A 12,861-nucleotide genomic window follows, 5' to 3' on the forward strand; every position below is an offset into this window, starting at 1 on the left:
GATAATACAATAAATGAACTAGACACAAATGAATGTATAGCGCCTGTATCAAATAAAACATGACCACATCTATTGTGTATAGGAAACATACCCTTAATAGCCTGAGGAGTTTTAACGTCTTGTGGTATGTGTTATACATCCTACCACAATGCAACTTCTGCGGTTCCTGTCCCTATAGGTCCCTCCAACACGTCAGAAGGAGCGAGCTTCCACACGGTTGATTGGACACAGATTGTGGCAGCTGAGAACTTGATGTTTTGGTCAGTTACGAGGAATTTCTGGGAGGCCTATTAAACCATTGAATGTTTCTAGTACAAGTTTTTGTCAGGCTGGGAACTATTTCATGTATGTTATTAAACCATTGAATGTTACCAAGTAATTTGTGTCAACATCAATGAAGTTCTTGAAATTGTTGAACCAACACAGGACCAAATTCAATTAAATCTTTTCTCTAATTCATCATTTCATCATGTTATCATATCAAATACAAGAATGCAAAACGAACACTGTATCCGGGTCAAACTGGATCAAGTAACACAACCAAAAAAAAAAAGGTGAAAGAAGAAGAATGCAACAACAGAAGTAAAGGAGTATTTATTTCATAGAACTATTACACCATATGAATGCTATTCTGCCTTATGCAGTCTCTTTCATCCAATCTACGTTACATTACGTAAATAATAATAAAAATATATTCTTGTTCATGTTGGCATCTCAAAGCGACAAATCGGACAGTAATTACTCAATTGCAGCCAATGACCAATACAATCTCCATAATATATTCTTGTTCATGTTGGCATCTCAAAGCGACAAATCGGACAGTAATGACTCAATTGCAGCCAATGACCAATACAATCTCCATGATAGACATGGGAGCATGGCATTCGAGTGACCAATTCCATGCCAACACCAAAACTAAACTTTTCCAAACATATTACACACTGATCCATAGAACAAGAACTATCCACCTCCACCTTGTCCAATGCCTCAATTGATGATTTACTTGCTGGCACGAATGTGTGGACGACTTCCGGTTCTTCCTCCACCCTCATTACGATAATCATTAAAGGCACAGGGTCTTGGATGTTACTGCGAGTTGTACCTGTACTAGTAATTGTACTCTTAATAATAGTACGAGAAAAATAGATCATCTTTTCGATCATAATCTCATCAGTCAAACCCAAAACTCCCCCCTCAAGAAGGATACGATTGAAGAAATGGCGCCAGATATCATCATGTCGCCGCAGAATGCCATAAGGCATGGGTCTAAGATAAATTTTCCGGATGTTATTTAGTAAATCTCCAGAATTATTATCGAATTCCAGTTGATGAACTCGTAGTTCCACGACAAGCTTCTCAAGTCCCAGTTTTACCATATCATTCAATGATACAAAATCGTCCAGAATAAGTGATCCTTCACGCAACTCCCATGAATGAAGACTTAGATTACTTGACATCTTCTTCAAGTACTGCACAGAAAAGTTCAGAGGTGAGAGATGAAAGCGGTGGACAATTCAGATTCTCAAAACATATTCAATTTTGTCTTAGGTGTAATTTGCTGGAATAAATAACAAATTGCTCGCCAGCCATCAACAAATTAAATTACACTATAAAAAAAAAATAAAAATAAAAAAAAAAAAAAATTCCAAATTTAAAAAGAAGAACAAACAAAAAATAATCAGATCCTACCGAAATTGGATTTGGAATAATCGTAATTATGATTTACCTCAACCCGATCAAAGAGAAGTATAGGTTGTCTTTGGCTTCTCCGAATGAGCAACGACTGATTTGGAGTTTAGATGGTAGAGAAGGGAAGGAAGAAGAGGGCAGCTTTTATAGTGCTCCGCTTTTGAAGAGAGATAACTTCAGAAAGAGGACAGAAACGCAAGGGGCCAGTGTGGTGTGTATATTATATAAGCTGTGTGACAATAGTCCAATACTAATAATACTAGGAAAACAATTGCTAATTAGATTTAAAATCCTCTTTTTTACCCTTAGTTATAATGTAACCAAATTAACCTTTAGTCAGGTAAAAATCCTTTTTTCACTTGGAATTTATAAGAGTCGTGGAATCCTAAGATTACAAGGAATTATATTTATATGGTAGTTTATAAAAAATAAAGAAGAATACTGGAATCCTAAGGTTTCCATCCTTTTTTTGTCAAATTTTTAAACATTTATTATTACTAGTCGCACATGATTAAATATTATAGTATTTAATATTGTGTTTAATAAGTATTTAAACATATAAAAAAATATTAATGTATTTAAATAATTTAAAATGGGAAGAGAAGTTAAAAATTTGAAAGTTGCTTTAATCTCTTTCTGTTTTTGTGGTAACGGGGGGATGAACAAAAATAAGAAAGAATTATAATTACAATCTACTCTGAACCACTCTTATCTCTGCCTGGTTGAGAAGCCAAAAAGGTAATGTCAATTTTATTGTTAGAAAACTAAGGAAAGAAATAATGAAAACCAAAAATTGAACATGTCTTTAACATAATTTTTGGGACATGGTTGTAATGAAAAGAGAGACGTCATATCCGGTTCAAAAAGTTATGAAAATTCTGAGGGTAAAAGAAGGACATTGATAAAGAGATGAACTACAATAGTATTGCATACAAATTTTTTATTTTATTTTATTTTTTTTTTTCTGGTTTTGACTCATTAATCGGGGAAAAAAAAGGAATAAGAATGCAACAACAGAAGTAATCATGATTTACCTGAAATTCAAGAATGCGATTTGAGACGGAGAGAACTATGGGTTAGCTTTAGCTTTTCCGAATTAGCTACTTAATTAGGTTTACAATGAGAACAAATTGAAGGCTGAGAGGCGGTGGACAAGTAGTTTTTATTAGGTTTTAGAGTGATAAATGAATTCTAAGGTTATAAGGAATTATATTTGCACGTCAGTTTATTAAAAATAAAGAAAAAAAATACATAATATTATTTATACTAGTTATGTTAGAAAAGGAACGAAACGAGTAACTAAACGTCTTATAAAAATAAATTAAAAAAAAAAAAAAAAAGTTTCCTTAAATTCTATATACGTATTTTATTAATTTAACCTCATTCCAAAAATATATTTCTCTACATACGTTGTCACTTATTTATTTTCATATTTATATTTATACCCTCATAAACATTGATTTTATATGTAAAAATATTATTCTCTAAATATTAAATATAATATACAACGTGCCCAATTCCACTCATATGGGCATTTCACGGCACACAGAATTTAGTACTGAATTTAACTGAAATACTAAGTGTAATTAAAAGAAAATTTGCTATCAACCCAAAATTTAAACTATATATTAGATGGTGTTATATATTCGCTCATTGAAAATGACAAAACATCTCGCTCAGCTATACAATTTTTATTGTGTTTGAGTCGCAACAATTTTGTGAAATATTATGAAAGGTGTGCAAATACTTACCTAACACAAGAAAAATAGGGTTCAAAATTAAATAAAAATAACAGTTGGTAGTACAATTGGTGGAAAATATACAACGCTGTGTTAAACACACAAAAAAAACTAATTAGAGAACACACAATACAATGGGAGATGGAGGTAGAATGGAATGATGGTGTTGGTTAATGAAATGAAGGAGATGGGGCAGTGAACATGAAATACCCCAAGACTTTGGTTTGCTTGGTAATTAGTCCCATGGAGAGCGAGCCAGAAGCTTTCAGAGATTCTGTTGCAGAGAGGACCATTTAATTGGTCGTGTGGCCATAAGTAGGTAGAAGAAGATCCATTGCAGGCCTTGCATTTGATGAATTGCGTAGCTAGGCCCTTTGAACTGAAGCCATCAACTTGTTTGCATAATCTTCAAATCCCAGGAACTCTGAGTCTTAACGAAGTAAGTCTTCACCCAAATGCTAGTATGATTTTTGGCTTAAATATTGTAGTGCTAGCAATTTTAGCTCCATGTTTTTTCAGCTCAGTTCCTGTCCAAAAAATATCTTCTGAAAATACAGTTAAGCTCAGTGATGACAGCTTTATGGAGAACAAAAATGCTAGACCAGTAAATATGAGTCCTCACTAAAACAGATTTAATCCAATTGTAGACTTCCTGCAGAGGAAAGATGCCTGCTAATTTTAACCCAAAAAAAAAGATGCCTGCTAGTCCCGTGACCAGTTCCAATCTCTTCCATGTTTGTTTCTTCTTCTTCTTTCACCCTTGGCTTCTCTTCCGCTTTATTGCTCTTGCTCTGAATGTACTCTTCCACAATCCTTCTCTTTCCTCATCTTTGGTGGCTTTTTGGATTGAGAATTGAAGCATGAGGTGGGTGTGGATCATTATCTTTATTCATGGTTTCATTGGCACTAGAATGGAAAAGGGATTTGCTTCTGATTGGTATGTATTTACATGGCAGTGGAAAACACTTTTTTTTTTTTTTTTTTTTCAGTTTTCATGATGTCCCATTGAATGTGGTAGATTCTTTTTTATCAAAAGGAGCTAAATTTAGCTGGATTTTGGGATTGATATTGGTTTATTCTGTGAATTGTTTGGTATGTAGAGCACATTCTTTTGCCTTGCTATTTGTTGCTTTATTTCCTATTAGCCGCTGGATACTGATACATTTCTTAGTGTTCTTGTTTTTATATTTGGTTATATTGGTGGCAGTGAATTTACATAAGAAAAATATCACTCTGCCATGCCTTTTTGTTTGTGAATGTGTGTGTGAAGTTAGATAGTCTATTAAGAGATTTAGTTATGAAGAGCCACTTATTTGGTACTGATATTGAATTTATTGTTTAATGTCAATTTTTTGAAACACTTGCCTGTTTAAGTGACATGAAAGGCCAGTGATTGAAAGTTGAAAGTACAGAGAAACTTGGCAATGAGAGTAGCAGTAGTCCATATGTTCTGTCAGTGTATGGTTTTACAACTCTTCAACCAGAAATTATTACATGGTCTCAGCCAACCATAACTTGACATGCAAGCAAAAATTTGAATAAAGCTGACGCTGATACATTTGCTTGTGTGTCTAGTTGCTATTTCATGGTGGCTATTTGAAATGGAACCAACATATCGAGTGGAAATGAATGGTGAAAAGCATGTTACTATATGAATGCCCTCACATGCTTAACAGTTTACGTAGAAAATGAAGAAAAGGCAACTATGTGGGTGGGAAGAGGAGTTAAAAATTTGAAAATTGCTTTAATCTCTTTCTGTTTTTGTGGTAACAGGGGGATGAACAAAAATAAGAAAGAATTATAATTACAATCTACTCTGAACCACCTCTTATCTCTGCCTGGTTGAGAAGCCAAAAAAGTAATGTCAATTTTATTGTTAGAAAACTAAGGAAAGAAATAATGAAAGCCAAAAATTGAACATTGATGTCTTTAACATAATTTTTGGGACATGGTTATAATGAAAAGAGAGACGTCATATCCGGTCCAAAAAGTTATGAAGATTTTGAGGGTAAAAGAAAGACATTGATAAAGAGATGAATTACAATTAACTGCTGAATAGCAAAACAAATTTACTCCCTTGGTTATGCATCTTTATTTGATGCACAAATTTCAGGATTATAACTTTATTTTCTTAGTTTGATTGCAGGGTGAAGAACTAAAGAAGGAAATAGGAGCAGTGGCATATATATATATATAGAAAGAGAGGTATTCAATAGGAACTATGTAAGGAGTGAACTAACAATGAAAGTCAAAAACTGAGCATGGATGTCTTTAACATAATTTTTGGGGCATGGTTATAATAAAAAGAGACATATCCGGTCCAGAAAGTTCTAGAGATTTTGAGGGTAAAAGAAAGACATTGATAAAGAGATGAACTACAATAGTATTGCATATTAATTTATTAATTTATTTATTTTTTCTAGTTTTGACTCATTAATCGAAAAAAAGAAAAGAATAAAAATGCAACAACAAAAGTAAAAAGATAGTATATTTTTTCATAGAACAATTGAATGCTATTACACTCTATGAATGCTATTACACCCTATAAGACGACTTGAGAGAGAGAGAGAGAGAGGTATAGAGAGTGAAGACAAACTGATTTTTTTTTGGTTGAGTTACTCTAAAATAATGCTTTGGTTACGTTAGAAAAGGAACGCTTTAGCGTTTACATACTTACCCGTGGTAAACAAGTAACTAAACATCTTTAAAAAAAAATACTAATAAGGGTGATTTTTGGACAATAGTTGGGCAGAATTGTCTGACCAGATTGGTCATTAATATATATATTTTTTAAAATGTGCTGGTTTTTTTTTTAATTTTTTTTTATACATATATATATATATATTTATTATGTATTGAGCAATTAAAAGTAATAATTCTAGATCTAAGAATTATGCCTATGTCCTCAGCTTTAAAATCATTTTACTATATATATATATAATAGCGTATTATAATTTAGTGTTTAGTGGTGAGACATTCAAAATTCTCGTGTCTGTAATTTTTTTTCTTCTTATGTGGACATGTTTACATAAGTTTATAGTATAAAATTAATTAATTTTGTATTGTTGTGGCTCTAGTAGTTTGTTGATGGACTACTGTTGCTAAGATTATGTAGAAGCCCAGCCCAACCCGAAAGTATTTATAGCCTAGTATTTGAAAAAGGCATGCCAGATCACAAATTCCACAACGTAGTTGGAAGAGAGAGAGGAGAAGATGATACACCGGAAATGGAGCCTGCTAACGGGCCCAGTTGCAAAATTGGGTTCAATTGTGTCCACTTTCGTCGTCGTCGCATGGATTGAAAAAGAGACACATTGCATACATATATATTTTTTTAATTTTAAAAATTTGGTTTTGACTCATTAATAATAAATAAATAACAAATCGAAGTAAAAGAATAAGAATGCAACAACAGACGTAAATAGTAATTTTTTCATAAAAAAATTGAATGGCTATTACACCTTTATGTAGTCTCTTTCATCCGATCTACATCTACAAATAATAATAGTCATTCTTCAAGGTGGCAATGGAGTACGACAAATTGGGCAGAAGTGACTTGTCTGCAACCAATCAACAATACAATTTTCATGATAGACGTGCGAGCATGGTAGTTGTGACAATTCGGATTTTCAGGATGTTTTTAATTTATTTTTTTGATTTCTAATTCTTAAAGATTGATTATTAGAGATATTGGGTCTTGAATTTAGGAATTGGTAAATCTTTAATTTTGTAGAGGTATAATATATATATATATATATTATATATCGTATGGTGCTAATGGGTTTGATAATTGTCAAAAATTGTGCATAGGTATATTATATTTTTTGATTGCATCTGATTGAAGTAGTGGAAGGAGAAATGGAGCGGAGGGCCGTGGCCGACTTTAGTAGAAAAGGTTTAGAATTGGTAATGTTTCATTGGCCGGTTTCAGTAAAGTTGCTTGATTTGGTTTTAGTGACCTTTATATATATATATATATATATAAATGTAATTTGGTGTGATAATGGGCTGCCAGCCGAAGTGAGAGAGGAAAGAAGATTGAATTGGTGATGATGGGATATTGGCGGGTCCCATTCAATTACACATGCTGATTTTTTTTTTTGGAGATGCATTCTACATATATTTATATGTTCAATATCTGATAGCAAGCAATGGAACAGGACCCATTAACTGATTTGTTTGCCCAGAAATCTGTGGGCTTCACGTGGATTTGGTCTGATATATAGAAATGAGATGTTTCTTTTTTGGTATATTGAGCAATTTTTGTGTCTGTGGGATTGCCATTATATATTCAGTAGTGTACTGCACTAAATGAATACGGAGAGAGAGAAAATTAGAGAAGATTTATAAAAGAGAGTGTTTGAGGACAGAGAGAGTGAGCTGAGAAAGAGAGAGTGAGCAGAGAGAGTTTGAGGAGACAGAGAGGTCCAACAACTTGTAGATAGGTCGGAGCTTGAGGCTTTGATTATCTAGTGATGAATTTTTTTTTTTTAAGGTAGGGGTTTCTAATTCCCACTTTCTTGCACCTTTTTGAGTTTTTTTTAATTAAAATTGTTATTATGCATGCTTAATTTGAGTTGGTTGTCTCTTAAATAATTTAATTATGTATGTAAAGCATGTAATTATGTGTATTCGTTGATTTACATGGAAAACATGCCTAATTATTGATTCCTTATATCTATTGGGTGTTAACTTGCAAGAAATGATGTATGGAAGCATGTGTAATTTTTCTTAGAATTTCTTGTTAGGCATGCTTAATTGTGTTGTATGAAAATCCCTTATTATCATAGTATTGAAAGTATGAGACATGTATGCATTTCAGTGGGTGCGAATGAAGAGAAATTATTTAAAATAAAAGAAAAAGGATTTTTGGAAAGAATTTTGATGAAATGATTTTGAGAAAATTCGGTCGTCGCGAAGTCACCAAAGGGCCCAGGTGTTAATATGACCTAGAGGTAACTAGGGAAATCACTCTAGCGTGGTTGAGCTAGCTGGACCCCAAATGACGCCGCTGGGGTACCAAGGGTCAGGGACAGTAGCCAATCCGACGGGTTATATTAACAGTTTGAAAAGCGATGGATTTGAATTTTAAAAATGGGGAGCGACATACATGACATTGCATATCATGGCATGGCATTGTTTATTTGAAATTGGAATTTATGTTATATTCTTTTCCGGCAAAGCATGACCCCTATCCTCTATTTTTATTCATTATTTAGATTTACGGAGTCACAAGAGGTGTGTCTTAGGCACCACTTACTGAGCAATTTGCTCACCCCATTACATCTGACATTTTTTTTCAGGACTCAAGAAGGAAGTAAGAGATGAAGACCCTTCACAAACTTAAGGAGGACTATATATATATATATATATATATATATATATTGCTATCTTTTGTATATTTGCTACACTTTTGTAAAGTCTCAAAACCATAGTGAAGTGTATGCATTTTGCAAGCCATGGTCATGTATTGTAAACTATAACTCTTGTTGGTATTTTGTGGGGTTGTTGTAGACCCCTTTTTAGCGAAGGCCATACCGATTTTTTTTTATATATTTAATATTCAGCTTAGGGTTGTTACAGTAGTCAAGTAACTAATGTCATGCAAACAGTAAAACTGAACTTCTTGGAACACAGCATACACTGATCCATTGAACAACAACTATCAATCATCACCACCTTCTCCAATGCCTCAATGAATGATTTACTTGCTGGCATCCGATTGAAGAACGCTTTGTGGACGACTTCCGTTCCTTCCCCCACAGCCATATCGATAATCATCAAGGGCAAAGGGTCGTGAAAGTTAGTGGGAGTTGCAATAGTCTAAGAAAAGAGAGCATCTGATCAATCTTAATCTCATCAATCAAACCCAAGACTCCCCCCTCAACAAGGATGCGAGAGAAGAAAGAGCTTAAAATATGATCATGTTGTAGCAGAACGCTAGACATGAATCGACAATAAGAATTCCGAATGTCATTTAGTAAATCTCCAGAATTATTATCGAATGATAGTTTAAGAACTCGTAGTTCCACGATAAATTTGTCGAGTCCCAGTCGTACCGAATCATTCCATGATGCAAAATCGTCCCGAGTAAGTGCTTCACGCAACTGCCATTCATAAAGCCTTAGATTACTTGACATCTTCAACTACTGCACTAATTATCCAAGAAATATATCAAACATGTATCTAACAAGGTGTGTGTGTGTGTGTATATATTGAAGATTTTGCTAAAAAGTAAGATAAAAAATAAAGAATTTATTAAGATCTGAATACGTATTTAAAATTTTAAATAACATGGAAAGAAGATCACTAACCTCACAAAATTTCAGAAGCAAATTATGCTTATTGGGTGGATCGTAGAATGGGGTATTAGGTCTAGAAAAGAGGAACTGTAACTAGGTTTACAAAGAGAGAAATTTGAAGGGCGGTGAGGGAAATGAAAGCAGTGAACAAGTATTTTATTGGGGTAAGTGCAAGAAACATTCTTGAAGTATACCTTTCATAGCATTTTTACCTCCTATTTAAAAAAGATGTGCAAAAAATATCCCTATTCTTTTCAATTTGTACAAAAATACCTCTCAATTAATATAATACCCATTTTACCCTTTCACTCTTCCAAAAATGCCCCTACCGTGCCTAACCCTCCACCCCAAAACCGCAACCACCGTGGTAATGAAGGCCGACTCCTTGCTTAGAAGGCTGGAAGGCTGAGGGACTAAAGGAAGAAAGCTGACATAACAAAACAAAAGAAAGAAAGATATTCAGTAGAAAAGTTATATGTGAATGAAGCTATTATTAATCTAAAAGTCAGTTCTTCAAAAGTATCGCTGAATTTTCTTCTGCTGATTTAAGCATTGCATTGTATCTTGTGGAAACTTGCAGGCCGGAGCTTGGAGGGATAGGATTATAATTTGCACGGGTAAATGTGGGGCTACTCCATCTCTAATTAAGGCCTTCTTAGCTCCAGTGCCAAAGCTGTTATATGTCCATTGACAACATTCAATGTATCGAGTGAGTCTAGTGCTTTGGAGAATGGGAAGTTTGATATTGGAGAGGATGAAGTAGAAGACGAAGAGGAAGAGGCTGCCAGTCCAGGGAGTGATTGGGAAGATAGTGAGCCTGAGAGAAAGGTGGAGGGGTCAACGCGGTTTGTCAATTGTATGACTCATTGTTTCGAGAAGGTGCGAAAGTCGATGTTGCCCTACAACATGCTCTTCAATCACATCGGAAGTTGAGGTATTCGTGCCATCAAAACCACAAAAAGAAACGTTACTAGGGTTGGCATCTCAGGTCAGATATGTCTAGAGTTGGCATATCTAGTACAAGTTTTTGTCAGGCTGGGAACTATTTCATATATGTTATTAAACCATTGAATGTTACCAAAATCTAAGTCTATCAATATTTAGTGTCAGAGGCCCATCACTTTTATGCAAAATAGAAGTAGCACCTATAGGTGTAGCAATATTATGAGGTCGATCACATAACTATGTGTCATCCCAGATAATACAATAAATGAACTAGACACAAATGAATGTATAGCGCCTGTATCAAATAAAACATGACCACATCTATTGTGTATAAGAAACATACCCTTAATAGCCTGAGGAGTTTTAACGTCTTGTGGTATGTGTTATACATCCTACCACAATGCAACTTCTGCGGTTCCTGTCCCTATAGGTCCCTCCAACACGTCAGAAGGAGCGAGCTTCCACACGGTTGATTGGACACAGATTGTGGCAGCTGAGAACTTGATGTTTTGGTCAGTTACGAGGAATTTCTGGGAGGCCTATTAAACCATTGAATGTTTCTAGTACAAGTTTTTGTCAGGCTGGGAACTATTTCATGTATGTTATTAAACCATTGAATGTTACCAAGTAATTTGTGTCAACATCAATGAAGTTCTTGAAATTGTTGAACCAACACAGGACCAAATTCAATTAAATCTTTTCTCTAATTCATCATTTCATCATGTTATCATATCAAATACAAGAATGCAAAACGAACATTGTATCCGGGTCAAACTGGAATGCAACAACAGAAGTAAAGGAAGTATTTATTTCATAGAACTATTACACCATATGAATGCTATTCTGCCTTATGCAGTCTCTTTCATCCAATCTACGTTACATTACGTAAATAATAATAAAAATATATTCTTGTTCATGTTGGCATCTCAAAGCGACAAATCGGACAGTAATTACTCAATTGCAGCCAATGACCAATACAATCTCCATAATATATTCTTGTTCATGTTGGCATCTCAAAGCGACAAATCGGACAGTAATGACTCAATTGCAGCCAATGACCAATACAATCTCCATGATAGACATGGGAGCATGGCATTCGAGTGACCAATTCCATGCCAACACCAAAACTAAACTTTTCCAAACATATTACACACTGATCCATAGAACAAGAACTATCCACCTCCACCTTGTCCAATGCCTCAATTGATGATTTACTTGCTGGCACGAATGTGTGGACGACTTCCGGTTCTTCCTCCACCCTCATTACGATAATCATTAAAGGCACAGGGTCTTGGATGTTACTGCGAGTTGTACCTGTACTAGTAATTGTACTCTTAATAATAGTACGAGAAAAATAGATCATCTTTTCGATCATAATCTCATCAGTCAAACCCAAAACTCCCCCCTCAAGAAGGATACGATTGAAGAAATGGCGCCAGATATCATCATGTCGCCGCAGAATGCCATAAGGCATGGGTCTAAGATAAATTTTCCGGATGTTATTTAGTAAATCTCCAGAATTATTATCGAATTCCAGTTGATGAACTCGTAGTTCCACGACAAGCTTCTCAAGTCCCAGTTTTACCATATCATTCAATGATACAAAATCGTCCAGAATAAGTGATCCTTCACGCAACTCCCATGAATGAAGACTTAGATTACTTGACATCTTCTTTAAGTACTGCACAGAAAAGTTCAGAGGTGAGAGATGAAAGCGGTGGACAATTCAGATTCTCAAAACATATTCAATTTTGTCTTAGGTGTAATTTGCTGGAATAAATAACAAATTGCTCGCCAGCCATCAACAAATTAAATTACACTATAAAAAAAAAATAAAAATAAAAAAAAAAAAAATTCCAAATTTAAAAAGAAGAACAAACAAAAAATAATCAGATCCTACCGAAATTGGATTTGAAATAATCGTAATTATGATTTACCTCAACCCGATCAAAGAGAAGTATAGGTTGTCTTTGGCTTCTCCGAATGAGCAACGACTGATTTGGAGTTTAGATGGTAGAGAAGGGATGGAAGAAGAGGGCAGCTTTTATAGTGCTCCGCTTTTGAAGAGAGATAACTTCAGAAAGAGGACAGAAACGCAAGGGGCCAGTGTGGTGTGTATATTATATAAGCTGTGTGACAATAGTCCAATACTAATAATACTAGGAAAACAATTGCTAATTAGATTT

General features: G+C 34.4%; 2 protein-coding genes across 2 annotated transcripts; both read right to left on the reverse strand.

Moving 5' to 3' along the window:
* Window positions 1-788: 788 nt before the first annotated feature.
* On the reverse strand, window positions 789-1,457 carry LOC132300918 (ERAD-associated E3 ubiquitin-protein ligase HRD1-like). Its single transcript, XM_059798225.1, has one exon. It carries the CDS (start codon window positions 1,455-1,457, stop codon window positions 789-791), a length of 669 nt encoding a protein of 222 aa, XP_059654208.1.
* Window positions 1,458-11,675: 10,218 nt separating this feature from the next.
* Window positions 11,676-12,344, reverse strand: LOC132300919 (ERAD-associated E3 ubiquitin-protein ligase HRD1-like). The gene has a single exon (XM_059798226.1). It carries the CDS (start codon window positions 12,342-12,344, stop codon window positions 11,676-11,678), a length of 669 nt encoding a protein of 222 aa, XP_059654209.1.
* Window positions 12,345-12,861: the final 517 nt, after the last annotated feature.

The sequence above is a fragment of the Cornus florida genome, unplaced genomic scaffold, assembly GCF_030987335.1.
Source record: "Cornus florida cultivar Cherokee Brave unplaced genomic scaffold, ASM3098733v1 CherokeeBrave_3.0.0_Hap2_Chr03, whole genome shotgun sequence".
NCBI classification, from domain to species: Eukaryota; Viridiplantae; Streptophyta; class Magnoliopsida; order Cornales; family Cornaceae; genus Cornus; species Cornus florida.